General features: G+C 39.5%; 4 protein-coding genes and 3 pseudogenes across 5 annotated transcripts; 1 reads left to right on the forward strand and 6 right to left on the reverse strand.

The window, feature by feature from the left end:
* Positions 1 to 1,113: 1,113 nt before the first annotated feature.
* LOC104755638 (FBD-associated F-box protein At5g56370) lies at positions 1,114 to 3,263 on the reverse strand. The gene is made up of 4 exons (XM_019236795.2): positions 2,965 to 3,263; positions 1,852 to 2,693; positions 1,630 to 1,761; positions 1,114 to 1,535 (listed from the first exon to the last, which is right to left on the reverse strand). Exons 2-4 carry the CDS (start codon positions 2,674 to 2,676, stop codon positions 1,224 to 1,226), a joined length of 1,269 nt encoding a protein of 422 aa, XP_019092340.2. The 5' UTR covers positions 2,677 to 2,693; positions 2,965 to 3,263; the 3' UTR covers positions 1,114 to 1,223.
* A 5,422-nt stretch (positions 3,264 to 8,685) lies between these two features.
* LOC104755652 (FBD-associated F-box protein At5g56370-like) lies at positions 8,686 to 10,833 on the reverse strand. The gene is made up of 4 exons (XM_010478079.3): positions 10,487 to 10,833; positions 9,406 to 10,274; positions 9,183 to 9,317; positions 8,686 to 9,092 (listed from the first exon to the last, which is right to left on the reverse strand). The coding sequence occupies exons 2-4, from the start codon at positions 10,225 to 10,227 to the stop codon at positions 8,814 to 8,816; spliced, it is 1,236 nt and encodes a 411-aa protein (XP_010476381.1). The 5' UTR covers positions 10,228 to 10,274; positions 10,487 to 10,833; the 3' UTR covers positions 8,686 to 8,813.
* A 1,588-nt stretch (positions 10,834 to 12,421) lies between these two features.
* On the reverse strand, positions 12,422 to 19,093 carry LOC104755660 (FBD-associated F-box protein At5g56370-like; annotated as a pseudogene).
* A 450-nt stretch (positions 19,094 to 19,543) lies between these two features.
* On the reverse strand, positions 19,544 to 20,997 carry LOC104755686 (FBD-associated F-box protein At5g56380-like; annotated as a pseudogene).
* A 537-nt stretch (positions 20,998 to 21,534) lies between these two features.
* On the reverse strand, positions 21,535 to 23,309 carry LOC104733160 (FBD-associated F-box protein At5g56380-like; annotated as a pseudogene).
* A 401-nt stretch (positions 23,310 to 23,710) lies between these two features.
* Positions 23,711 to 25,604, reverse strand: LOC104733170 (FBD-associated F-box protein At5g56380-like). 2 transcript variants are annotated; one of them, XM_010452779.3, is made up of 4 exons: positions 25,521 to 25,604; positions 24,507 to 25,370; positions 24,291 to 24,425; positions 23,714 to 24,188 (listed from the first exon to the last, which is right to left on the reverse strand). In XM_010452779.3, exons 2-4 carry the CDS (start codon positions 25,305 to 25,307, stop codon positions 23,916 to 23,918), a joined length of 1,209 nt encoding a protein of 402 aa, XP_010451081.2. In that variant the 5' UTR covers positions 25,308 to 25,370; positions 25,521 to 25,604; the 3' UTR covers positions 23,714 to 23,915. The 2 variants fall into 2 exon arrangements, with proteins under 2 accessions (XP_087334152.1, XP_010451081.2); XM_087478026.1 differs by lacking the exon at positions 25,521 to 25,604 and having other exon boundaries at positions 23,711 to 24,188; positions 24,507 to 25,513.
* A 917-nt stretch (positions 25,605 to 26,521) lies between these two features.
* Positions 26,522 to 27,139, forward strand: LOC147949197 (uncharacterized). The gene is made up of 2 exons (XM_087470464.1): positions 26,522 to 26,533; positions 26,594 to 27,139. The coding sequence occupies exons 1-2, from the start codon at positions 26,522 to 26,524 to the stop codon at positions 27,137 to 27,139; spliced, it is 558 nt and encodes a 185-aa protein (XP_087326590.1).
* The last annotated feature ends 858 nt before the right edge of the window (positions 27,140 to 27,997 follow it).

Here is a 27,997-nt window from a genome sequence, read left to right on the forward strand (position 1 = left end):
AAGTTTATCCCTCTCTGCTTTCCGTATATTAGCAATTAAAACTTCTGTGCATAAGATAAACAAATAAGGGGAGAGAGGATCCCCCTGACGCAACCCTCTCTCTGGAACTATCAAACCATTTGGCTGGCCATTAATAAGAACCCGATACTCTACCGAAGTGATACAAACCATTATCCATGAAACCCATGACTCTGCAAAACCCATCTTTCTTAGCAAAGCTGCCACAAAATCCCATTCAACCCTATCGTATGCCTTACTCATATCTGTTTTGATGGCCATAAATTTCCCTTTACAAGACGGGTTTGTGCGTAAGCCGTGAAACATCTCTTGAGCAATAAGGATATTATCAGAAATCAGTCGACCTGGGACAAAAGCCGATTGAGTTTCCGATATAAGACCAGGTAAAACCCCTTTTAGCCGCTGACATAAAACCTTAGAAATGATCTTATAGCTAACATTACACAGACTAATCGGACGTAATTCTGCCATCCGAGTTGGCTTGGCCACCTTCGGGATGAGACAAATATGAGTTCGATTTAGACTCTTGTCAAAAACTCCTTCCACCAGAAATCTATTAACCAAATCTACAAGGTCCGTCTTAACTATACCCCATGATTTTTGAAAAAATAGAGCTGTCATTCCATCTGAGCCAGGTGCTTTATCCGGATGCATCATAAACAAGGCAGACTTGACCTCAGCCTCCGTTGCGGGTCTTGTCAACCGCTCATTATCCTCAGCTGTAATCACCGTCTGGACCTCCCGTAGAACCTCCTCAAAATTGGTCGGGTTTGTTGAAGTAAACAAATCCTCAAAATATGATACCGCCGTATTACAAATATCCACATCCTCAGTTGACCAGATGTCATCCTTATTAAACAAACCAGTAATCCGATTTCGAGCCCGTCTCTGCTTTGTTAAAGCATGAAAATACTTTGAGTTTTTATCCCCCAATCGCATCCATTTACTCCGACTTTTTTGATACCAGTAAATCTCTTCATCCCCATAAGCCTGACGTAACCGACTCTGTAAATCTGAAATTTCAGCAGGGGGAATTTCAGCAGGGGGATTTAGGAGTTTATTCACTGATTTTTTTTTAACACGAATAATCCTCAATTAAATGTAGAATTATCTTTTCATAAATCCACATTATCCAATTACAGTGTTTGTTTGTCTAAACTTTTACAACTACAAAAGCTTAACTTAACGAAAGACAAAAGCTTAACTTAACCAAAGACAAGCTCACACTCTGTTGAACCCCTTGGCAAACGCGTCAATTCCGTGAGCATACGATATTTCATCCCAACTGTGGTGCGGAGCTCCGGTCTCGCGTATGTGCAATCTGCTGGCGAAAAAGTTGCAATCTTTAGACGTTTTGAATGTTTCAAGATAAAAGTTGCGAGTTCTCTCTCTATCTTCCATCCCCTGTAGTTTCTCCACTCAAAAGTTTCAAGAACAGACGTCAGCGTTTCAGGAACAGTGCTTGGTTCATCCCAATGAAGCATAGGATCTCGAGAAACAGTAACGTAGCCATGGATCTGAGTGTATAATTAGACCATAAAGAAACATTTTACTATTTTAGTCAATATATCCCCCAAATTTATATAGTTTGAAAAGGTTGGTTATATTTACCTCGTTAAGCTTGAGAGATCGAAGTTTCGGGGATTGTTGGAGCATAGACATAAGTATATCCCACAAACTTTCACAAGTGCAAAACTCCAAGTGTTCAAGCTGGTGGAAGATACTACCAGTAGGAAACTCAGGCTGCAGAGTACACAAAACAAATGAGCGTAACGACAAAAAGTTTGATCTAATTACAACAGGATGCTACTATATTTGTCCACTGTGTCTTACCTCTAAGGGTAAACATAACAAGAGGCGTTTGACTGATGCTATAGATCTGAGGATATCATCAGTGTTGGAACATGTAACCTCGACATGTGCTTCCACAATCTCAGGCAAATACTTAATCTTACACTGGTAACCATGATCGAAAAGCTTTAAGTACTTTAAAGCAGTCGAATCCAACACAAGCTCAGAACCAGATCCTCCCCAATAGACAAATCTTTGTAACGAAGGCACCATAACAGAGAAACTCCCCACATTGTCAACGCCGTCGTCCTCTCGATCCAAGACCAAAACTTCAAGAATAGGACAGCTTGACAAAAGCTTCTTAGGAGATTCATCGTCTAGGAAAATCACATATTCCAGGTGCAGCGTTTTGAGCAGCTGAAAACATACAAAAAATCGAACATGCACAAGAGATACATGTTTTAACTTCAACACCACAAGTGTTCCACATGTGAACAAGCTCTGAGGCAATCTTCTGATAGGCTCATCAATCATATGAGCATAATCGAGATTCAGCTCACGCAAACCTCGTTCCACTGCAATCCTAACCCAAAACCCAATATCTACGTCCCTGCATTTCCGAACAAACTTGAAATGCAAACTCTCTAAGACTGGAGCCGTGTTTAATAGCAAAGACCTGTCCACAAATAGAAAAAACTTCCACAGTTCAGCATCCTTATCGATATCGATGTACTGGAGTCTTGGCACCAACTTCCAAAGATTCCTCCATCGCTTTGACAGAACACAAGTGTTCAAGACATCTTTTGTAGGAAGCAATGAAAGTATCTGCAAGATGAAATCATTGGGCAACAAACTGATACGATCCATAGGACTCTCCAAGCAACCTTAAATCAGAGAAACAACCTTAAATCAGAGACCAGGTCCCTTAACTTTCATTTCTTATAGAGACAGTGACATATGAAGTTCAAAGTTGGATGCTTTCTAAAGTTTTTACTGGAAACCGTAGGAAACAGAGTTTTACAGAAAACAGAGGAATCCAAATCAAAGCAATTCACTACTAAAGAGAGATTTGAGAAGAAAAGAAAAAACCCATCAAATCTTATTCACAATCAGAGAGATCTAGGGAAATTTAACGAAGTAAGAAATGGGATTTACCTGTTCGCCCTAGTCGTCCGTCACTGAAGAACCCTAATTTCTATTTTTGCACTCTTTCTTTTTTTTTTTCTTCTCTCCCTTAACAGACCGTCCAATAAGAAAAAAAAAAATCTTATTTTCTTATTTTTCTGGATCAATTCAATCTATTTAAAAATTAATTACTACTGTGGCGGGACAATTTCTTTTTTGCTTTTACAAATAATTTACAGAATTTTCTTGAAATTTATTATAAATTTATAATGTTGCAATCTCTTTTTGAAGAACATTGTGACGTTGTTGTGACTATATTTTTTAATTCTATCATGATTTTGTGATAATTTAGTGTCATTATAGTAGAGACAAGTTTGCCTCGAACAGAGCCCAGCGTCACAAATACATTGCAACATTGCGATGAATTTGTGACGACTAGTAAAGAAAGTATCTGAAATTTACCATAATATCTGAAATTTACCACAAGCTTTACAACTAATTATTTTATTAAATAATATTTTTTGCTAGACAGAAATCGTTTTAAGAATTCAATTTAATATATACTTTCCGAATCGTTTTGCATTCACTGAAACCAAAAAAAAGGACTGCAAAGTCAAAGTGTTTAGGTGGAAGGAACTATATGGAAATTCTTAACTAAAGAGAAATATATGGAACAAATGAGACTGTGAGACTGTGAGAGTATTTAACCAAAGACAATCTTCGGAAGATGGACCACCGAGCCTGAATTACATCCAAGAAACTCGTCGTCACACTGAAGAACCCTAATTTTAAATTTTGCCCTCTTTCTATTTATTTATTTATTTATTTATTTATTTTAATCTCCATTTTTTATTAAAAAAAATCAAAAAACAAAGCATATTAGGCCCCATGGGCTTTTGTATGTACTTGTTTAGTCGGTTTATGACTGTAACCTAGGTTCTCCGTATACTTTGTATATAAGCCGTTTAAGGCATGATGAATAAGACTAAGAAATCTTCTTTACAACCTCTTAGGTTTCTTGTCATGGTATCAGAGCAAAGATCTTGAATTCTCTTTGTTTTTCGTTTTTTTGATCTATTTGATCCAACCTCTTTTGTTTCTTCTTTTTATTGACCTAAGTTTTGCTAATACTTCACATCGCAAAACTCTTCTGCCCTAATGACTTCGTCCCCATCTTCGGCTATCACGATGAGTTCTTCTCTTCCTGCATCCACCGAGAACAGAAGAAAGACAATTTTCCCGTATGATTTATCCGCTGGTGATAATCCCGGCATCGTAATCTCGAAACCTTTACTGCGTGGTCCTAATTACGATGCTTGGGCAACAAACATACGCCTAGCTCTTACGTCACGTAAGAAGTTCGGTTTTGCTGACGGATCAATTCCAAACCCTGGAGCAGATTCAGAAAATTATGAAGACTGGATTGCTAATAATGCTTTGGTGGTCTCATGGATGAAGCTAACCATCGCCGAGAATATCTCGGATTCGATGTCTCATCTGGATGACTCACATCAGCTCTGGATGCATATACAGAAGCGTTACAGTGTGAAAAACGGCCAGAGAGTTCAACGTTTAAAGACTGAACTTGCGATGTGTAGACAACAAGGCATGTCTCTTGATGAATACTATGGGAAACTTTCAGGCTTGTGGAAGTGCCTGAGTGATTATCAGCAGGCAAAAACAATGGAAGATGTCCTCAAGGAGAGAGAGGAAGATAAGTTACACCAACTGTTGATGGGTCTTGATGAGTCGGTTTATGCGACTGTCAAGTCTAATCTCCTTTCTCGTGTTCCCTTGCCGTCTTTAGAAGAGGCATATAACGTTTTGCAACAAGAGGCCGAATCTAAGCTGGTAAGTCAGTTTCATCAAGAGCGATCTGATGCAGTGAGTTTTTCTGTTCAAACACATCCTCGTCAGTCTCCTTCTCCTACAGAGTATCGAAACCATACCTGTAAAATTTGTGGGAAGATTGGGCACTTTGATGATAACTGTTTTCGAAAGATTGGCTATCCGCCATGGTGGGTGGATAAACCAAGGAATAAGCCTTCTTCAGGAACAAGTGGAGGTCGTTTCACAACTTCCGCTCCCGTACAAACATCTCGCAGCCGAGGTTCTGTTGACACTTCCCGTGGTGGTCAAGCTAATGCGGCTGCTGCTCGTCCTCAGGGTTCAACATTGCATACTACAGCCATTTCTGATGCTGATCGAGTGGGTTTAACCGGTCTTAATGATCATCAATGGAAGTCGCTTGTTCAACTTCTCTCCGAAAGGACATCCACCTCGACGGAGCAGCTGAATGGTAAGTGGTTTTTCGAGTCTTGGATTATTGATACGGGTGCAACTAATCACATGACAGGGTCCATAGATTTTTTACGTGAGGTTTCTGATATGCCTCCCGTCCTCATTAAACTCCCTGATGGTCGATTTACTACGTCGACTCGTCAAGGAACAGTCCGGATGGGTTCTTCTCTGTGTTTGCAAGATGTGTACTTTGTAGAGGAACTCAAATGTCATCTTATTTCCGTATCCCAGTTGACTCGTGACAGTGGTTGTGTATTTCAGATAACTGATAGGCTGTGTGTGGTTCAGGAACGCACTTTGAGGATGGTGATTGGAGCGGGTGAACAACGACATGGTCTGTATTTTTTTCGAGGAGTTGAGATTGCGGCAGCAGTACGAGGGACAGATTCACAGTCTTCGGAGTTGTGGCATAAACGTTTAGGACACCCTTCTTCTCAAGTTTTGGATTTATTAGAGTTTTCTAGCAAAAATACTTTTGATTCACATTCATGTGAAATTTGTATTAAAGCAAAACATACTAGAGATTCTTTTCCTTTGAGCACTACCAAATCTCATATGGCTTTTAAATTAATTCATTGTGACCTCTGGGGTCCTTATCGAACTTCTGCGCTTTGTGGTTCACGGTTTTTCTTGACAATTGTTGATGATTATTCGCGTGCGGTATGGATATACCTTCTCACTTCCAAAACAGAGGCTCCTACGCATCTTCGAAATTTTTTAGCTCTGGTTGAGCGTCAATTTTCTACTCGGGTTCGCACAATACGCAGTGATAATGGGACAGAATTTATCTGTCTTCGAGATTTTTTCGCTGAAACTGGTATTGTACATGAGACATCTTGTGTGGGAACACCACAACAAAATGGCCGTGTTGAGAGGAAGCACCGTCATATTTTAAATGTTGCTCGAGCCCTTCGGTTTCAAGCTTCTTTACCTATTGAATTTTGGGGCTACTGCGCTCTCACTGCTGGTTATCTCATAAATCGAACTCCAACGAAGCTGTTGAACGGAAGAACTCCGTTTGAACTAATATATGGTCGTCCCCCGCCTTTGCAACATTTACGTGTTCGGTTGTTTGTGTTTCGTTCACAACCAAAAACATGGAGGTGATAAGTTTGCCCCACGGAGTAAGCGGTCTGTGTTTTTAGGCTATCCATTTGCAAAGAAAGGATGGCGTGTATATGATCTTGATACCGGTGTTGTGTCGGTCTCTCGTGATGTCATTTTTCACGAAGCTGCATTTCCTTTCACTACCAGTGGGATTGATTCAGCTCCATTGTCCTCACCGTCCATTTCTTCTCCATTGTTTCCGGTTGTCGAACCTGATGGTGATGATTTTTGTGTCGTGGACAACACCTCCGCACCAGACCCTTCCTCTACTCTCGATTCTCCGATCTCTGTTACTCCTGTTGATGATATTTCTCCGGATTCTCAAGCTACATTTTTAGATGAGATCTCCACCGATTTATTTACGTCCCCTGTTTCGACTCCAACATCCCCTATTTTGAACTCCTCTTCAAGTTCGTCACCGTCTCTCCCGTCGAGTCCTGAAAAACTTGGTAAGGGATATCGCACCAAGAAACCTCCGGTTAAGCTTGCGGATTATGTGACTACTCTTCTCCATCACCCGTATCCTTCTGCAACGCCATATCCGATTGATGAGTTTCTTTCCAGCTCTCGTTTTTCAGAACCTTATCAAGCATTTCTTTTGGCCATCACTTCCGGGTATGAGCCAACTAACTACAATGAAGCTATTCTTGATGAACACTGGAGAGATGCGGTCCAAGATGAGATAGTTGCTCTTGAAGACCGTGGTACGTGGACTGTTGGTACTCTTCCTCCTGGGAAGAAAGCATTGGGCTGTAAATGGGTGTTCAAACTCAAGTATAATTCGGATGGTACATTAGAACGCCACAAAGCAAGATTAGTTGTTCATGGGAATCATCAAAAAGAGGGGATCGATTACAATGAGACCTTCGCGCCGGTTGCTAAGATGGTCACACTGCGGGTGTTTTTACAACATGCCGTTTCTAATGACTGGGAAGTGCATCAAATGGACGTCCACAATGCTTTCTTGCATGGTGATCTAGAGGAAGAGGTGTACATGCAGTTTCCCCCGGGGTTCAGGACAGATGATAAGACACAGGTCTGTCGACTCCGAAAATCTTTGTATGGTTTAAAACAGGCACCTCGCTGTTGGTTTGCAAAATTGGGGTCTGCTTTAAAGGAATACGGGTTTGTTCAGAATATTTCTGATTATTCTTTGTTCACATTTTCTGATACGGTTGCATCACTTCATGTACTTGTGTACGTCGATGACTTGATTATTTCAGGGAGTTCGCCGGCTGTGGTTGAAAAATTCAAAGCCTATTTGAGCGATTGTTTTCACATGAAAAATCTTGGACCTCTTCGTTATTTTCTTGGGATTGAGGTGGCCAGGAATTCTACTGGTTTTTATCTCTGTCAGCGCAAGTACACTCTTGATATTCTCACTTCTACGGGCTGTCTTGGTGTTAAACCAGTTAGTTTTCCTATGGAGCAGAACCACAAACTGGCGGTGGCTACAGGAAATGATTATGATAATCCTACTCACTATCGTCGTCTTGTGGGACAATTGATCTATCTTAGTGTTACTCGACCAGAATTATCATATGTGATTCATATCTTGTCTCAATTTATGAGCAAGCCAAAGGAGGCGCATTGGACTGCATCTCTTCGAGTTTTGTGTTATTTGAAGAACAGTCCGGGTCAGGGTATCCTTCTTCGGGCTAACACATCGTTGGAACTTACTGCTTGGTGTGACTCTGATTACAGTTCCTGTAAGGCAACTCGTCGCTCTCTTACTGGCTGGCTCATTCAACTGGGTGGTTCACCGATCTCGTGGAAGACAAAGAAGCATGATGTTGTCTCTCGTTCGTCAGCCGAGGCTGAATATCGTGCAATGGCTGATACGGTCTCGGAAATATTATGGCTTCGCGAATTGTTGCCTGCTCTTGGTATTGATTGTTCTGCTTCAACGGTTCTTTATTCTGATAGTCTCTCTGCGATTTGCTTGGCTAAGAATCCTGTTTATCATGCTCGTACGAAGCATATTGAGAATGACTGTCATTTTATACGGGATGAGGTCTTGCGTGGTGTCATTACTCTAGTTCATGTTTCCACACATAATCAACTTGCAGATATTATGACTAAAGCTTTGGGGAAGAAAGAGTTTGACGCTTTTCTAATCAAGATGGGTGTTTGTAACCTGCACACTCCATCTTGAGGGGGGATATTAGGCCCCATGGGCTTTTGTATGTACTTGTTTAGTCGGTTTATGACTGTAACCTAGGTTCTCTGTATACTTTGTATATAAGCCGTTTAAGGCATGATGAATAAGACTAAGAGATCTTCTTTACAACCTCTTAGGTTTCTTGTCAAAGCAAAGAGTTTTAGGAATGGAAACAGAGCAAATGGTTTTAAGAATGGAAACATGAGAAAATGGTTTTTAAAGAAGAGAAACAGAGTAAATGGTTTTTAAGAAAGAGTTCATGCAACAAAACTAGTTAAGAAGGATCATCCCTGACGGGTTTCAGACTTTTTCAGCCAAAGAAAAACTGACATGTTGAATCTCTAAACAAAACTCCCGACTGTTTGAGCATCCGAGATTTCTTCTTCAAAGTGGTGGCTACCGGTGTGAAACTCGCTCTCTTTAAACCCCTTGAATGTTCCAATAGAAACGTCACGAGTTTTCTCTCTGAATACCATCCTCTGTAGTTTCTCCACTCCAGTGTTTCAAGTCCGAGCATCAAGTTTTCAGGAACAGATATTGGCTCATCCCAATAATATTTCGCTTCTTTAGTATCTTTGCAGCAATGTCTCTGAGACCATTGGTCCAGTACTAAAGATTAGAGATGATGACTGATAAAAAAAACCCGAAATCTTTTTTTAAGGGTTAAAGTGTTTTTTACCTCATTGAGTTTGAGAGCTCGTAGTTTTGGAGAATGTTTGAAAAGAGACATGAGTAGAGCCCATGTTGTATCACATGTGCAACAAAACTCTAAGCTTACGAGCTGATGGAATATTTTGCCAGTAGGAAACCGCGACTGCAAAATAGATTCATAAAGATAATATAATGTGAAACTAGGTACAATATTCAAGGAAATTTTTGTAAATGTTTAGTATTTTACATACCTTTGAGGGTAAACATAGAGAGAGGTGTTTGAGTGATGTAAGAGAACCGAGGATATTGTCGGTGTTCCAATAGATAACCTCCACATTTGCAACCACGATCTCAGGGAATTTCTCAATAATACACTCGTAATCGACATCAAAAATCTCCAAGGTCTTCAAAGAAGGAGCGTTCAACGCAAACAAACCTTTACTAGAAGCTCTATTAGAATATACTAACTTTTGTAGTGAAGGCACCGTAATAGAAAAGTTTTCTACATTGTCTTTATAATGTCGCTCCACGACCAAGACTTCAAGAATTTGGCAGCTTGATAAAAACTTCTTAGTGGACTCATTGTCTAAGTAAATCACCCAACAAAGGTGCAATGTTTTGAGGACCGGGAAACTAACCGGGAATTTAACATCCTTAAGTGATACATTGGTGAGTTTAAGTACCACAAGTGTTCCGCAGGTAAACAAGCTTTGTGGTAAACTTTTAGCCTCATTATTAAAAAGGGGAGGAAAATACTCGAAATCACTTAAACCTCGTTCCACTGCAGTTCTAACCCAAAATCCGATATCAAAGTCATTGCGGTGGCCAAAAAACATAAAACACAACCTCTCTAAGACTGGAGCCTTGTTTACTAGCAAAGACCTGTCCACAAACCGCATAAATCTCCCATGATCAACATTCTCATCACAATAAATGTACTCGAGTTTATGAACAAACTTCCAAAGATTCCGCCATCGTTTCGACAATAAACTTGTCTGCAAGACATTTTTTGTGGTAAGTGATGAAAGTATCTGCAACAGACACTCATCGGGCAACAAACTGATCCTGTCCATATGACTTTCCTAGCTTTTTAATTAACCCAGTGATTTTTCTGACAACACTAAACAAAAAATGAGAATATCAGGATCCATTTTTTTCTTCTTCCAAGTATGTATTATATCATAAGTAACAACAGTTTATAGAAAACAAAGTATTGTAATCAAATTCAAACAACACCCATTAACTAATCAAATCCAAACAAAACCCATTAAACAGAGATTGATAATACCCAAAAAAAATCATCATATGAAAAGAGAGTAAGAAATGGCTAACCTTGGAACACTATGCCATCATTTTTTTGGTGACCATCATTTGATGCTAGATATCCAACACAAAAATTAAACTTCTAATGGAAAATAGAGATTTTTGTATTAATTGCAACCGCAGTTACAAAATAACTCTCATAATAATGCCGATTTGAGACCGGAACTGAAAAGCCGATGTAGCTAAATTTTCGAGCTGGTTGATTGCGGATATTCTTCTTGGTAATGCCGAGGTAGCTAAATTTCTGAACTGATTGACCGCGGATCTCCTTCTTGGTAATGCCGAGGTAGCTAAATTTCTGAGCTGGTTGACTGCGGATCTCCTTCTTGATAAATGTGTTTTTCTTATTTATAGGGGAGGTTGGATTACCTAGGGCTCGTCTTTGTTTTAAGGAATTTCCCATTTTGTCCCTCAAAATTAATAGTGAGAATGTGAGATAGAGGGAATTAAGTCTAACTATTTTGTGTTATATTTAAATATTAATTTTATAGTTTGAGCAAGACTCAGATGAAGGAGTGTAACGCATGTCTAAAAATGTAACCTAGATATGGCTAAATAATTATAGTTTTTTTTTTTATTGTATTACTTTTTTTTTATGTCTTATGTTTTTGAATTACATAAACAATATACAGTATAGGAATGAAAATTTGGAACCTCAGTCTGGATGGCTAATCAGAGATGAAAAAGGTACTTATAAAGGAGCTTGCCAAGCTAAAGGACTGAGTGTACAAAACGCATTGGAAGGTGAATTTCAGGGTCTGATCCAAGCAATGGAGCACTGCTGGTCAAAAGGTCTACGACGAGTAATATTCGAAGGAGACAACCAAGAACTAGTCAAAATTCTTACAGGGGAATACCATCAACTTTGGGATCCATAACTGGTTCAGAGAAATGCAACATTGGAAAGCAAAATTTGAGGACATCCAATTAGATCAGATGCACACACAACAAAGCTGCGGACTATCTTGCAACAAACCCTCTCCCATCAAATACATCCTTCATGTATTATTTTTATGTACCACTTGATTTATCTACTTTCCTCCATGAAGACTATTGTAGCAACAATTCTTAATTATTAATAATATCACATGTTACAAAAAAAAAACAATATACAGTACTAGAACATTAGTATTTTTTTTTTGGCGGATAAAAAAAAAATTATTATTGAGGAAAAACAAAATCCTTAATAATGCACAAAGTTCCTAACTACTCCCTTGGTTTCATAACAGGGGCGGATCTACATGAAGATTGGGTGGGGCGCGTGCCCCATGCTACTTATTAAAAATAATCTAATATTTTTTTGTTCAGTTTAATCTAATAGCCAATTTGGTATTGAGGTGCCCCATGCTCATCTAAGGTGAGATTTTCAATATTTTGTTCTTTCAGTTTTTAATGCTTTTTTTGTTGTTTCTTGTTTAAATAGTATACGCTTAGATATATTTTTCATTTTTAACATTTATAATGTACAATTAAATATATTTTAAAACTAAATAAAAGTTTTTTTTAAGATATTGAAAATAGGAAATCATATTCATTTAATATTTTTATTATGTAAATTTAAAATTATTAATAATAAATAATTTTCGCCCCATATAAAGTGTCCAAGCTGGTTGACTGCGGATCTCGTTCTTGATAATGCCGAGATAGCTAAATTTCCGAGTTAGTTGACTACAGATCTCCTTCTTAGTTATGCGATTTCCCTATTTATAAGGAATGGGAGCTTGGCTTACCTAGGCCGTCTTTTTTGGGAATTTTCTATTTTGTCTCTCAAAATTAATAGTGAGATAATTGAGGTTAAGTCCATCTCTTTTGTGTTATCTTTATACATTAATCATAATAAATTTATAGTTTGAGCAAGACTCAGATGAAAGAGTGTAAAACATGTCTAAATTATCACAATTTAATAAAGCATGTCCTATTGTTCAACAATTCTCTTCATCAAATTTAACCAAAAACTAGCTCACATTCTGCTGAACCACTGGACAAACGCGCCAATTCCGTGATGAGATGATATTTTTCTCTCAAGTTGGTCGTCTCCGAGGAGAAAATCGCAATCTTTAAACGCTTTGAATGTTTCAAGATAAACGTTGCAAGATCTCTTTCCTTCTTCCATCCTCTGTAGTTTCTCCACTCTAAAGTCTCAAGAACGAACATCAACGTTTCAGGAACAGAGCTTGGTTCCTCCCAGTGAAAAATATGACTTCCAGGAGGATCGCTATGGATCTGAGTGCATTATGAGACACCATTATAGATTTATTAGACAAACAAAGAAAAAAAGAACCAAACCTGCAAAGCGTTTCATAGTTTTCTTATTTACCTCGTTAAGCTTGAGAGAACGAAGTTTCGGGGATTGTTGGAGCATAGACATAAGTACCTCCCACATTGTTTCACAAGTGCACAGCTCCAAATGCACAAGCTGATGGAAGATACTACCAGTAGGAAACTGAGGCTGCGATTACAAGTTAACAAAAACTTCAATAAAGACCACAAGTTCGATCTGATCACAAAGGAACTCAGTAATGTTGTCAAGTGCATACATACTACCTCTGAGATCAAACATAACGAGAGGCGGTTTACTGATTTAAGAGATATTAGAATATCTTCAATGTTGCAACAATTAACATGGACATGTGCTTCTACGATCTCAGGCATATACTCAATCATACAATTTTCACCACGATCTGTAGTCTTTAGGTACTTTAAAGAAGGCGCACTTAGCACCAACTCTTCAGATTCCAATGCTGACTCATAGATAAATCTCTGTAATGAAGGCACCTTAACAGAGAAACTAATCACATTGTCACCCTCGAGTCGATCCAAGAACAAAACTTCAAGAACAGGACAGCTTGATAAAAGCTTCTGAGGAGTTTCATCGTCTAAGTAATCCACATATACCAGGTGCAGCGTTTTGAGCAACCGAAAACATATAAGTATAGATAATGTTAAATGTTATTTGTTGTTATCTTGACTAAGATTTGTGTATATCGTCAAGATACTCAATCTCTTGTACTATATATATGTGAGACCTATGATCAATAATAATCAAGCTTTCACAAATCTCTACATGGTATCAGAGCTTATCTGATCTTAAAACCTAAATTTTTTTTTTCTTTCTCCGCCTCCTCCTTTCTCCTTTCTCTAAATTTTTTTTTTCCTCTTTTTTCTCCGTTTTTCTCCTCTGTTCGCAATGTCTAAAGACAGTTCTTCTGGCTCGGCTGAAACAGCCCCAATCTTCAACCCCTCCAGTCCTAAATCTGCGTTGATCTCCCTCAACATGTCCAACATCACCAAACTGACTCCGACAAACTTCATCACCTGGAGGCTGCAAGTTCGTGCTCTCCTTGAGGCACATGAGCTTCACTGGTTCATCGTTGATGAACCCTGTATTCCTGATGAAACCATCAAACCCTCTGATGGCCCTGCTGTTCCTAACCCAGAATTTGCAGCATGGCAGCGACAAGACAAGATGTTATACATCTCTCTTCTTGGCTCACTCTCCCTTGCGGTCCAACCGATCGTTGCCAGAGCCACCACATCTCTTGCAGTCTGGCAGATTCTCCACCGTACTTATGGGAAACCATCTCGTGGCCACATCAAACAACTCAAACAAGAAATCAAAAACATCACCAAGGATAGATCATAGGTCTCACATATATATAGTACAAGAGATTGAGTATGTTGACGATATACACAAATCTTAGTCAAGATAACAACAAATAACATTTAACATTATCTATACTTATACGCCCCCTCAAGATGGACGGCGGGAAGAGAGTCCAATCTTGGAAATAAGCTGAAGAAATCGCGTTCGAGGTAGCGGTTTAGTCAGAGCATCAGCAAGCTGATCTGCTGAGAAAACATGGGACACACGAAGAGCCTTGGCCTGCACCTGTTCTCGGACGAAATGGTAGTCAAGAGCAAGGTGCTTCATGCGAGAGTGAAAGACCGGGTTTGCCGCCAGGTATGTCGCCCCAATGTTATCACAATATAGTACCGGAACAAGTGGAGAGTGGAGGCCAAGCTCAGTCATTAAATAAGTAAGCCAGCGAACCTCAGCAGCTGCATTCGCCAGAGCTCTGTACTCGGCCTCAGTAGAGGAACGAGAGACGCCGGTTTGCTTCTTCGAGGACCAAGAGATGGGCTGTTTGCCAAGATAAACAATGTAGGCACCTGTAGAAGTGTAGTCATCACGATTGCCTGCCCAGTCCGCATCTGAGTAGGCATGAAGTGACATAGGTGTCGTGGCCGAGAAGAAGATACCTTTGTGAGGAGTGCCAGCTAAATAACGAAGAACTTGCTTCACTGCAACCCATTGCACATCAGTTGGTCGATGCATAAACTGAGATAGGCGATTCACCGCAAAGGCAATGTCAGGGCGAGTCAGACCTAGATACTGCAGACTACCAACCGTTGCACGATACTCCGTCGGATCAGAGAGAACAGCTCCAGTACTCAACGTAAGAATCTGAGAAGACGACATAGGAGTGGCAACCGGCTTGGCATTGAACATTTTTGTTTGATGCAGCAAGTCAGTGATATATTTCGTTTGAGTGAGAAGTAGTCCTGCAGAGGTGCGCGAAGCTTCCATACCAAGAAAGTAAGAGAGATCACCAAGCTGTTTGAGGGAGAACCGTGCAGCAAAAAGAGTTGTTATGCGAGTGATCTCGGCCAAAGAGGAGCCTGTGATAATTATATCATCCACATACACCAGAATATAGACATACGCAGTCAAAGTACGCAAGACAAAGAGAGAAGCATCAGCAACAGAGTTCGAAAGCCAAGACTGAGAAGACAATCTTTCAAAGCATTGTACCAGGCCCGTGGAGCCTGTTTCAGACCATAAACCGCCTTCTTAAGACGAAGAACATGATCCGGATAGTCTTTGTCAACAAGGCCTGGTGGTTGTAGCATGAACACTTCTTCATCAAGTGGTCCTTGAAGAAAGGCGTTGTTAACGTCTAATTGCTTCAAGGGCCAGTTACGAGCAACGGCGGTGCCAAGAACCATGCGAATTGTGGCATGCTTTATAACCGGACTGTAAGTCTCATGAAAATCAATACCTGGGCGCTGATGAAAGCCTTTAGCGACCAGACGCGCTTTAAAACGTTCGACATCACCATTTGGTAGGCGTTTGACACGATAGACCCATTTCGAACCAACAATATTTTTGGCCAATGATCTGTCGACCAACTCACATGTATCATTGCGAGCAAAAGCTTCGTATTCATCACTCATCGCCCGACGCCAACGCTCATCCTTGAGAGCTTGTACGTGATTTTCAGGTTCAACTTCCTTGAGAAATGCAGTGAGACCATACTTGGGGTTTGGTTTTGAAATGTTGTTCTTGGACCGAGTGAGCATGGAGTGAGTGTTGACTGGCGGAGGAGGAGCTGGAGAGGCATGTGCTGCAGGAGGTGACACAGAGGACACCAGAGGAGGTGATGTAGTGGTCGGTTGTGTCGTTGTTGTTGTCGTTGCAGGCGAAGAATCTGAGCTCGAGGACTGTTCGATTGGCCAATGAAACACTGGAGCAATGGAAGCGGATGTGGTGTCGGAGGGTGTGAATGAAAGGGACGAGAGTGAAGTGTTTTTGGAAAGTGTATGAAAAGGGAAAACAGACTCATGGAACTCGACGTGACGAGATACATAGACTCGAGAACTAGCGACATCAAGACACAAGTAAGCACTCTGACTTAAGGAGTATCCTAAGAAGACACACGGCTTGGACTTTGGAGAGAATTTGTTGTGGCCATAAGGACGAAGCCAGGGATAGCAGAGGCAGCCGAAGGCGCGAAGTTTGGTGTAGTTCGGTGTAGTCTGGAACAGTAGCTGATACGGTGTTGTGTTCGCCAAATTTGGTGTGGTTAGACGGTTGATTAGGTAAACAGCAGCAGCAAACGAGTACGTCCAGTATGTTGATGGCATTCCCGCATGAGAGAGGAGAGTAAGGCCGGTTTCGACAATGTGACCGTGGCGACGCTCAGCAATGCCGTTGTGTTCAGGAGTGTGGGGCGGTGTCGTTAGGTGTGTGATTCCGTTGATGCCAAGAAAACTCTTGAGAGCGATATACTCTCCGCCATTGTCAGAGTATAGGGTGGTGATTTTTGTCTTGAAGCGGTTTTCAACCAGAGACTTGAAGAGAGGAAACACTTGAGCAACTTGTGACTTTGTTTTGAGTGGATAGAGCCAGGAGTACCGAGTAAAATGATCAACAAAGAGGACGTAGTATTTATAACCATCAACCGATGTAACCGGTGATGTCCAGACATCGGAGAAAATTATATCAAGCGGTGCTTTTGAAACAAGAGTAGAGGAAGAGAAAGGCAATTTATGACTTTTATTACTAGAGCAAGAGTTGCAAATAAGAGAAGACGACAACGAATTTGAAATAGGTAAAGAAAAGCGAGAAATCATATGACGAAGAGTGTGAAGATGTGGATGTCCTAGACGAGAGTGCCAATCAGCAAAAGAGGATTTGGTGCAGGAAAACGCAGAGAGGGGTGGAAAGTGTTTCATAGGCCATTCATACACTCCCTCATTGGCCTTGCCGCTGAGAAGAGGTATCCCCGTTCTGAGATCCTTCACCTGAAACGCAAAAGGACACAATTGAACCATAACATTATTAGCTTTGCACAGTTTGTTTACTGAGATAAGATTCTTGCGTATTGATGGAACACATAAGACATTATTAAGATGAAGGGGACGAGAGTTGGAGGGAAGGATAGTTGAACCAGTATGTGTGATTGGGAGAGCAGCTCCATTTCCAACTGTCACACTTTCACCCCCAGTGTAAGGAGAGTGAAGAGAGAGGTTGGACAAGTCGCTAGCGATATGGTGCGAAGCACCACTGTCAAGAAGCCACGGATACAAATTTGCAGGTGTTGCAGTCGTATGATGCGCCTGGTTCGACCATTGCGGAGACGGAAGAGGCAAATGAGGAGCAGAAGAGGACCATGGTACGAGACCACGAAACGGGGTTGATTGATGAGGAGAAAATTGTTGGTGAGACGCACTGGAGACACCCTGTTGATACTGCGGACAGCGTTTCGCACCATGACCTTGCACTCCGCAAATCTGACACTTTCCAAGGTAGGGACGAGGTGGACGGAATCCGCCACGAGAAGGTGAGTAACCACCACGAGAGTAGCCACCACGAGAGCCAGAGGATGCACCACGTCCTGATTGTTGGCGGAATTGAGCATTATTGGCCATGACAGGGGAAGAATTGTTGATGACTTCTTCACCACGCAAGGTATTCTCTCGGTTGATGAGCTTCTCATGAAGCTCGTCAATGGAAATAGGAACATCACGACCATTGACCATTTCCACAATTGCTCTGTAGTCATCACCAAGACCACCAGTAATGACATCAAGCAAATCTTCATGTTCCATGGCTGCACCAAGAAGAGCGAGCTGATCGGTTTTGTCAACAATGAGTCGCATGTACTCATTGATGGATTTGGTATCCTTGGTGATGTTTTTGATTTCTTGTTTGAGTTGTTTGATGTGGCCACGAGATGGTTTCCCATAAGTACGGTGGAGAATCTGCCAGACTGCAAGAGACGTGGTGGCTCTGGCAACGATCGGTTGGACCGCAAGGGAGAGTGAGCCAAGAAGAGAGCTGTATAACATCTTGTCTTGTCACTGCCATGCTGCAAATTCTGGGTTAGGAACAGCAGGGCCATCAGAGGGTTTGATGGTTTCATCAGGAATACAGGGTTCATCAACGATGAACCAGTGAAGCTCATGTGCCTCAAGGAGAGCACGAACTTGCAGCCTCCAGGTGATGAAGTTTGTCGGAGTCAGTTTGGTGATGTTGGACATGTTGAGGGAGATCAACGCAGATTTAGGACTGGAGGGGTTGAAGATTGGGGCTGTTTCAGCCGAGCCAGAAGAACTGTCTTTGGACATTGCGAACAGAGGAGAAAAACGGAGAACAAAGAGGAAAAAAAAATTTAGAGAAAGGAGAAAGGAGGAGGCAGAGAAAGAAAAAAAAAATTTAGGTTTTAAGATCAGATAAGCTCTGATACCATGTAGAGATTTGTGAAAGCTTGATTATTATTGATCATAGGTCTCACATATATAGTACAAGAGATTGAGTATCTTGAGGATATACACAAATCTTAGTCAAGATAACAACAAATAACATTTAACATACCGGGAACCGAACATCCACAAGAGATACGTGTTTTTATTTCAATACCACGAGTGTTCCACAAGTATACAAACTCTGAGGCAATCTGATAGGGTCTTCGATCGTATAACTATAAATAATCAAGATTCAGCTCACGCAAGCCTCGTTCCACCGCAGTTCTAATCCAAAACCCAATATCTACTTGGCTGCATTCTCTACCTAACTGGAGATGCAAACTCTCTAAGACTGGTGCAGTGTTTGATAACAAAGACCTATCCACAAACCGCAAAAAAACTCACATAATCAGCATTCTTGTCTACGTTGATGTACTCGAGTCTAGGCACTAACTTCCACAGATACCGCCATCGTTGAGACAGAACATTGGTGTTCAAGACATCTTTTGTAGGAAGCAATGACAGTATCTGCAATAGGAAATCATTGGGTAATAAACTGATACGGTCCATATTGGTGTTCAAGACATCTTCCCTAAGCTTTTTCTGTTAACACAGAGAGAACAAAATCAGAGACAAAATGATGAACCTGAGTAAGAAACCAAGGATAAAAATTCAAAGTTTGGTGCTTTTTAAATGAATTAAGAAATGGCTTTACCTGTTGCTGTGTTACTCGATAATGGCAAGGAAATCAAACCGTTGTCACACTGAAGAAGAACCCTAATTCTAAAATTTGCCCTCTTTTCTTTCTTTCTTCTGTTCTTTTATTTTATTTTATTTAATTTTGTTATCAAGACAATATTTTATTTTATTCTTCATTTTTTAATTATGTAAAGCAAGAAGTCAAACTAGCGTCAAAGTAAAGGTGAAAGTCAACAAAGAAGAAAAAAATCAACTACGAAGAGAAGAAACAGAGCAAAAGCTGACGACAAAAAGAATCTGAAGAGGTTTGGTCCGAGAGTGATGATCAGCATGAATTATTCAGTTAAATACAAGCTCACAAATGGATGAAATCCTTCGTGCTCCTGAAGCATCTGCAGCTTCGTGTTGGAATCATTATACGAATTCGCGGTGAAACTCGCCTTCTTTAAACAGACTGCGTTTTTCAAGATATATGTCGAAAGCTCTTTCTCTTCTTGCGTTCCTTGGTAATTTATCCACTCCAAAATTTCAAGATTTGAGGACATACATCTTGGAACAGATCCCGGTTGATTCCAGTGAGACCGGGCATTTTTAACATAATAATGACACTGAGAATCCGTAAGGTTGCAATGTACAATGCATCAGTTTCATCATAGAAATTGAAATTAAACGCTAAAGAAAATATATATAGATCACGGATTTAGTACTATTTGATTAAACAACACACCTGACTGAGTTTGATAACCTTTAAGTTAGGTGAATCTTCGAGCAGATGCATGAACAGATCTAGCCACTCTGATTTGCATGTACAAACCTCCACACGTTTCAGACTATGGAAGCAGTTACCATCAGGATACACAACCTACACAAAAAAAAATACTATATAAGAGACAGTATAAATACACAAAGACCGAGATTTATTAAGGCTGAAAGAACAATAACCTCCGTAGCCGATAAACATAAACGAATATGCTCAAGGGAAGCAAGAGAATGCAGAAGCTTCTCGGGTCGGCTGAGAATAACCTCAATATTGGCCTTCACCACAGCATTGGCGTTAACAATCCCGCTAACCGAAAAAGCACCCGAACGATCTATAATTTGCAAGTATTTCAAACAAGGAGCATCTAATACAAGTCCTTTGATTCCACCAGAAGCTTCATATGAGCCAAGCAAAGATAACTTCTTCAAGGAAGGCGCTATAATTTCGAAACTCAGCGCGCAGAACGATTAGAAGCTTGTTGTATGAACAAGTCTTCAAGAACAGGACAATGGTGTAGAAGTCTTAGGAGAGAGCTAGGGTTGGAGTAATTCATAGAATTGAGGGATAAAGTTTTCAAAGACCTTAGACAAACGAGATCAGGAACATCCAAATTACCGTTTCGCAATTTCAAGACCACAAGTGTTTCACAAGTGTATAGACTTTTCGGAAGAAAACTACCCCGCCCATCATAGTTGTGAACGTTTTCAAGTTTCAGCTCCATTAGACCACGTTTCACCGCGCTTCCAACCCAAATGGCAATATCATCATATGCGTACACTCGAAATAACTTGAGGTACAGACTTTGTAGAACAAGACCTTCACGTAATATCAACGATCTGTCCACAACCCGTCGAAAACTCAGAACACCATCAGATCCCCAATAATCTCTATCATTAAATTCGAGTTTTGGTACCAACAACCAATGAGACGTAAAGCGTTTAGACAAAAGCATAGTTCGCATAGCATCTTCTGTCTGAAGGTATGATAATATCTTCGATAGGATTTCGTCAGGTAAGTCACTGATACTATCCATAGGAAACAATCCCTTTAGGCTCAAGGAAACAAGGGTTTTTTATTTTCACTTACTTGACTTTCAAGAAATCTAGTAAACCTAAAACCTACACATGAAAAGGAATCAACCCTTAGAGAGATTGAAAGATGATTAAACTCCGAATTATTGCAGCATAAAAGTAACGAAGTTGGGATTTTCGAAGTGTTTTGTTTCATAAATCAAAGAATAACAAGAGAAGACAACAACAAGGGACGAATAATGACTTGCTCTGTTCCTTAGTCTCAGAGCCTCTCATATGAACCCTAATATGACTCTTGAGGACGGCGATGATCTTATTAATAACTTTTTTTTTTTTTTCAAACCATCTTATTAATAACCATAATATTCTTTTTCCTTAAATAATACTATTTGTTTTTTTAGTAATAATGATACTTTAAAGAAAAATACTTAGGGGTGAACCTTTATGTTCACCTCCTCCTGTTTTTCAACCATTATAATCTTCTATAACATCAAAAGTCTAACATCAAAAGTCTTTGCATAAATAAAACAAAGGGAAAGGAAAAAATTTGCAACTTTTTAACATCAAAAGTCTAAAAGAAGTTGGTGACTGTCACTCTTTAAGGGCCAGAATCAGATGGTTTTGTCAAAAGAACGGGAGAAAAGAAGACTTGTTGAGGAGAAGCCTCTTAAGAGGTTTGGTCTAAAGAGTGATCAGCATGAACTTTTCAGTTAAATACAAGCGCACAAGTGGATGAAACCCTTGGAGAAAAGGCTAACTCCTGAAGCATCTGCAGTTTCTTGTTGGGATTATTCGATTTAGCTGTGAAACTCGCCTTCTTTAAACAAGCTGCTGTTTTCAAGATATATGTCGAAACTTCTTTTTCTTCTTGCGTTCCTTCGTACCCTATCCACTCCAAAGTTTCAAGATTTGACGAAAAACATCTTGGAACAGAATCAGGTTTCTTCATCTGAGGGCGGGGGGGGATTCGTATCAGGATGACACTATGAATCCATAAGCAATGTACAGTGCATTAGAATAAGAATATAAAATTCAACGTTAAAAACAAATATAGATCAATGGAACTAATGATAAAACTCACCTTCTTGATTTTGACCACCTTTAAGCTAGGTGAATTTTCGAACAAATGCATAAATAGATCGAGCCACTCTGATTTGCAACTACATATCTCCAAATGTTCGAGTCTAGGGAAGCTACTACCAACAGGATACACAACCTGCCTCAGAAAGGACAGGAGAGAGGAGACAGTATAAAACAAACGAGCAACATCATAATGCTCAATAAGGCTAGGAGAACAAATTACGAAAATACCAACAAAGTTTACCTCTGAAGCTGAAAAACACAAACGAATGTGTTTCACTGAAGCAAGAGAATGTAGAAGCTTCTCGGATCGGTTCAGAAGAATGACTTCGACATTAGCCTCTACCACTTCATGGATGTTTATATTATCGCTAAATGAAAGGCCACCAGAACGATCTACAATGTGAAAGTATTTCAAAGAAGGAGCATCTATCACAAGTTCTGTGATTCCAGCGTCAAGCAAAGATAACTTCTTCAAGGAAGGCACCACAATCTTGAAAACCAGCGGGAATGTCTGATGGTAACAATTTTTTTCTATCAACAAGTCCTCAAGAACAGGACAATTGGGTAAAAGTCTAACTAGAGCATTCTCGTTAGAGTATTTCATAGATTTGAGGGTTAGAGTTTTCAAAGACCTTAGAGAAACGAGTTCAGGAACATCCAAACAACCCTTCTCCAGATTTAAGACCACAAGTGTTTCACAAGTATAAAGAGTCTTTGGCAAGAAACCTTGCCTGCCATGTTTTAACGCGTATTTGACTTTCAGCTCTATCAGACGACGTTTTACCGCGGTTCGAACCCAAATCTCAATATCATTATCTGTGCAATGTCGACCTAACTTGAGATGCAGACTTTGAAGAACATGACCTTCGCGTGACATCAACGATCTGTCCACGAACCGTCGAAAAGTCCCATAATCATCTTGATCAGATCCCCAAAACCCAAGGTCGGGAAAGTGAGTGAGCTCATCAAACTCAAGTCTTGGCACCGAGATCCAGAGAGACTTAAAGCGTTTAGACAAAAGCATAGTTCGCATAACATCTTTTGTCCGAAGGCATGACAAGATCTTCAATATGACATCGTCAGATAAGTGACTGATTCTATCCATTTAGAGTCCCGAAACTAGAGACGAATCAACTCAAGGACAAGAGATTACGATAAGAATTTCAGGCCAAACCTGATTAGTGATTGGTGGACGATGGAACAAGAAGAAATCACAAGGGAAGGCAGTAAGACTTACTCTGTCCCTTGTGGTCTCTTCAACCCTAATGGAAAACTTAGGCGGCGATGGTAAACCCAATTTGGTCAGTAATAGTTTCATTGATTAAAGTTAAACATTTGGGCAAATATATATTGATATACAAAGATACAAACCCCAACTCGAATTTGGCCCAACCTAGTAATTGATATGACTAAAGCCCTAACTTCACCAGGTTTACGTAGGTAAGTACAACACAATTACTTATTGATTATAGAAAAAAAAATCGTACAATTTAAATTATACTAGTTTAATTACATTTTTTCAGGTTTAGGTTAAACATTGTTTTAGCGTCATGGTCAAATGTGTTATTTTGAGTATTTTTTATAGAAGAAAATTCAACCCTTTCTCTATTAGCGCAGTTAGACACTACTAAATAATTTCAAAACAATGACGCTAATAAAGCAATGACTAAGTAACGTTACAAACTTTAACAAACTCAAAAAGAGAAAAGGAAAAAATTATACTGTCACTTTTAAAGAGTGTGGAATCAGATAATTTGTCATCAGAAAAATAAAAAATAAAACACAAGAAGAAGACATGTTTTTGATCTAAGAGTGATCACTGATTAGCATGAATATTTCAGCTGAATAGAAGCTCACACGTGGATGAGGCCCTTCGCGACAAGGATAACTCCTGAAGCATCTGCAGTTTCGTCTTGTCATCATTGGATTTAGCGATGAAACTCGCTTTCTTTAGACAAACCGCGGTTTTCAAGATATATGTCGCAAGCTCTTGCTCTTCTTGCACTCCTTCGTATTTGATCCACTCCAAAATTTCAAGATTAGAGGACATAAATCTTGGAACAGAGCTCGGTTGATTCCAATAAGGCCGCACCTTAGCAGCGGGATGACACTAATATAAAATCAATAGGGTTGCAATTTTCAGTAAATCATTGGATCATTTTATGCGGAAATAACACAAATCTGACTCAAGAAGATAAAGAACAAAACACACCTGATTGATTTTGATAACCTTTAAGGTAGGTGAATCTTCGAGCAGATGCATGAACAAATCGAACCACTCTGATTTGCATGTACATACCTCCAAATGTTTGAGTCTATGGAAGCAAATACCAACAGGATACTCAACCTGCATAACAAGGATACGAGAAACTCAAAGACAGAGAGATTTAAGGCTGAAAGAATAATAACAAAGAGACCAAAAAGTTACCTCTGAAGCTGATAAACATAAACGAAGATGCTCGACTGAAGCAAGAGAATGCAGAAGCTTCTCGGGTCCGCTAAGAATAATATCAAAATTGGCCTTAACCACCTGACTGAAGTTAAAACCCTTGCTAACTAAAAGGCCAGGCGAACGATCTAAAATGTGCAGGTATCTCAAAGAAGGTGCAACTAGCTCAAGTTCTTTCATTCCAAGATAATCTAAAGATAAACTCTTCAAGGAAGGCACTACAATCTTGAAAATCAGACCATTGGTATGAGGTCCTTTTAGTATGAACAAGTCTTCAAGAACAGGACAATTGAGCAAAAGTCTAACTAAAGAATGCGGGTCAGAGTAATTCGCATATTTGAGGGATAAAGATTTGAGAGACCTTAGACAAACAAGGTCAGGAACATTCAAATCAATATCTACAAGTTGTAAAACCACAAGCGTTTCACATGTTGTATATAGACTTGTTGGAAAAATTTGAGGCCTGGGATTGTAATCGTACGAATATTCGAGTTTCAGCTCAACTAGACCACGTTTCAACGCGCTTCTAACCCAAATCGCAACATCTCCACCTGTGAACCCTCTACCTAGTCTGAGATACAGACTTTGAAGAACCTGACCTTTGAATGACATCAAAGATCTGTCCACAAACTGCCGAAATATTCTATAATCATACCGAGGTCTAGGAAAGTGAGTGGTATCATCATATTCAAGTTTTGGTACATACATCCAGAGAGACTTGAAGCGTTTGGACAAAAGCATAGTTCGCACATCGTCAGGTAAGTGACTGATTATATCCATTAGATTTTGGAAAACCAGAGACGAATGTTAGAGAAAGGGAATCTCAATGCTTTCTCGATTAACCTACACCATGAAAAGGAACCAGACATACCAGGAAAAGCATTAGAGAGATTGGAAGGCGACAGAAGTGAAACAAAGACAGTATTTTTTACGAAGTGATTCGTTTCAAAATCGTACAGTAAGAAGAGATCACAAAAGAAGACAGTGACTTACTCTGTTCCTTCGTCTCCTATGAACCCTAATAGAAACTTGAGGACGACGATGGTCTCAACAAAATAAAATAAAATCCTTTTTCTTGGTAGATAATTATTAAATACTGTTTTTGATATTAAAATTTTCGGCATATATTGGATAAATACCAGTGTTCTAAAATGCGGCCTACGCGGATGTCTAGGCGGCGGTTATACGCTATGCAGTGACCGAGCGTCTCGAATTTTAGCTATGCGGTAATTTAGGCGGTTTTAAATAATTCGGACGCCTAATAGCGTTTAGGCGGACATTATGCGGTCTACGCGGACGCCTGTACGGATTCTAGACGGTATGTTGACTAAAATAGTAAAAAATACTGTAATTAAATATTTTTTAAAATAATATTTTTGTTTCTAATAAATATTATAATTAGCCTCTAAAGTCTAAACTTATGAAATTTAATTTGGTTCCAAAGTAAATATAAACTTACATTTTGTCAATTTTACAAGTTTTTGAATCGATTATGTTTTTTTTGTTTAAAATGTGAGATTATTATAGATTCTAAACTATTTTGATAAATAAGAGTTTATTGAATATAATATTTGATACTATATTTTTGTTTTATGTTTTCTAAAATTAAAGTGTATAACTTTTCATCCTATATATATATATATATTATTTTTATATAAATATATATTCATATATCTAAAATATATAATTCGCCTACATTCCGCTTAGGCACCCGCATATACGGCTAGGCGCTAGGCGTTTATCCACCGCGTAGCAACCGCATAGCGCGTTTTAGAACACTGATAAATACGAATTTAATTACAGTTTTAAGTTGCTCAATAGCTTAGGGGGTATTGGTTTAGGATTAAAATAGAATTTTAATGATTTTATGTTTTTTAAAATCTTGCTGATTTTTAAAATCATAGAAAATTAGAAAGTAAAAAATGAAGGATTCTAAGAGATTGTTTAAAAAGTTTTTTTTAAAATCTTGATGATTTTCTAAACGAATCCTAGCAATGAAGGCTGCAGTAGGTCAACCAGACTGATTTATCTGACCTTATAATAAAGCTGGTGCCTATACTGTTAAGAGTGGATACTGGCTGTCCAGAACCTTGCCTTCACTCTATGAGAAGCCGCCAGAAGAGATAATTAGGTCTAACAAATTGAAAGCTAAGGTATGGAGGTTGAAGACAGTCCCTAAAATTAAATCTTTCTTGTGGAGAATGCTTTCAGGTGCTTTAGCGGTTGCAGATAGACTTGCGTCTAGGGGTATTAGTATTGATCATCGATGTCTTGTTTGCGGAGCTGCGAAGGAAACTATAGGACACACATTGTTTGGATGTCATGTAGCCCGTCAGACCTTTGCCTTAGCCAACGTTCCGTTACCTTCGGGGGGTTTCTCAGAGAGTAGTGTAGAGAACAACTCGGAACATCTTGAAAAGGTGATTCAAGATCTAGTGGTTCCTGAGGAAATCAGATCAGTGATCCCATGGCTTTTATGGAACGTCTGGAAGTACAGAAATACAGTGGTGTTTCAGGGTAAACAGGGTGAGGTACAAGAGGTTGTGATCAAGGCCTATCAAGACGCGTTGCAGTGGAACGAAGCTAATGATGATATTGATATGGATGCCTAAGGCCATATTTATTGGGGGAACACCTCACCTGATCTTGGGCCTTAAAAAAATCAAATTTAGTGAACAGTGGCCCTAAGATCAGATGAAACGATCTTAATTAAGATCAGTTCTCGCCCTGATCTTGTGCTGATGTGTCCGGTTGTTTAACTTATGCAATTTTTTTTTTTTCATTTCATTCCTTGTTTAATTTTCATTTTCTTCTTCTCTCTTTCCCGATACGCGATTTCCTGGAAACCACGAGAGAATTTTTTCCGGCATCGTCTTCTCCTCTGTCCGGCGATTGAAACACCGGGGCGACCGTCTCCTAGTCGTCTCCTCGTCTCCTCGTGTCGTCGTCTACTCCGGAGCCACCGATTATCGTCGTCTCCTCTGTCTCGCGAAGTGTAGACATCTCCTCTGCGTCGCGAAGCTGAAGATCTCGTCGTCATCTCCGTCTCCTCTGTGTCGTCGGCTAGGTAATCTCCTCTGTTTCGTCGTCTTCTCTGTTTCATTTGGTTTTAGGGTTTTGAATTTGGGGAAAGTTGGATTTAGGGTTTCGATTCGATTTAGGGTTTCGAATTTTGGGGAAAATTGATTTAGGGTTTCGATTAAAATTGATTTAGGGTTTCGGTATGGGGGATAATTGATTTTTCCCCCAAATTAAAATTGATTTAGGGTTTCGATTCGATTTAGGGTTTCGATTTAGCAGCATATTTTATAAATTTTAATAATTGTAATATGTTTAATAAGAAAATTAATAAACATTATATTAAATAGTTTTAAGCATACTTAAATTATATATTAAACATTAATTTTTGTATTTATTCAATATTTTAAAAATTCTATAAGAATATTATATTATTAAATCTTAAGATCTTA

Source organism: Camelina sativa, chromosome 2 (assembly GCF_030686135.1).
Source record: "Camelina sativa cultivar CO46 ecotype springtype chromosome 2, ASM3068613v1".
Taxonomy (NCBI): Eukaryota; Viridiplantae; Streptophyta; class Magnoliopsida; order Brassicales; family Brassicaceae; genus Camelina; species Camelina sativa.

Bases quoted from the DNA above. Each gene is read 5' to 3' on its own strand.
- LOC104755638 (XM_019236795.2), bottom strand. From the start codon at position 2,676: ATGGATCGTATCAGTTTGTTGCCCAATGATTTCATCTTGCAGATACTT. The intron at 1,762-1,851 runs GTAAGACACAGT...TGTACTCTGCAG, and splicing joins TGTTATGTTTACCCTTAGAG to CCTGAGTTTCCTACTGGTAG. The intron at 1,536-1,629 runs GTAAATATAACC...TTATACACTCAG, and splicing joins GATCTCTCAAGCTTAACGAG to ATCCATGGCTACGTTACTGT.
- LOC104755652 (XM_010478079.3), bottom strand. From the start codon at position 10,227: ATGGACAGGATCAGTTTGTTGCCCGATGAGTGTCTGTTGCAGATACTT. The intron at 9,318-9,405 runs GTATGTAAAATA...TCTATTTTGCAG, and splicing joins CTCTATGTTTACCCTCAAAG to TCGCGGTTTCCTACTGGCAA. The intron at 9,093-9,182 runs GTAAAAAACACT...CAATGGTCTCAG, and splicing joins GAGCTCTCAAACTCAATGAG to AGACATTGCTGCAAAGATAC.
- LOC104733170 (XM_087478026.1), bottom strand. From the start codon at position 25,307: ATGGATATAATCAGTCACTTACCTGACGATGTGCGAACTATGCTTTTG. The intron at 24,426-24,506 runs GTAACTTTTTGG...CTTGTTATGCAG, and splicing joins TATGTTTATCAGCTTCAGAG to GTTGAGTATCCTGTTGGTAT. The intron at 24,189-24,290 runs GTGTGTTTTGTT...ATTTTATATTAG, and splicing joins AGGTTATCAAAATCAATCAG to TGTCATCCCGCTGCTAAGGT.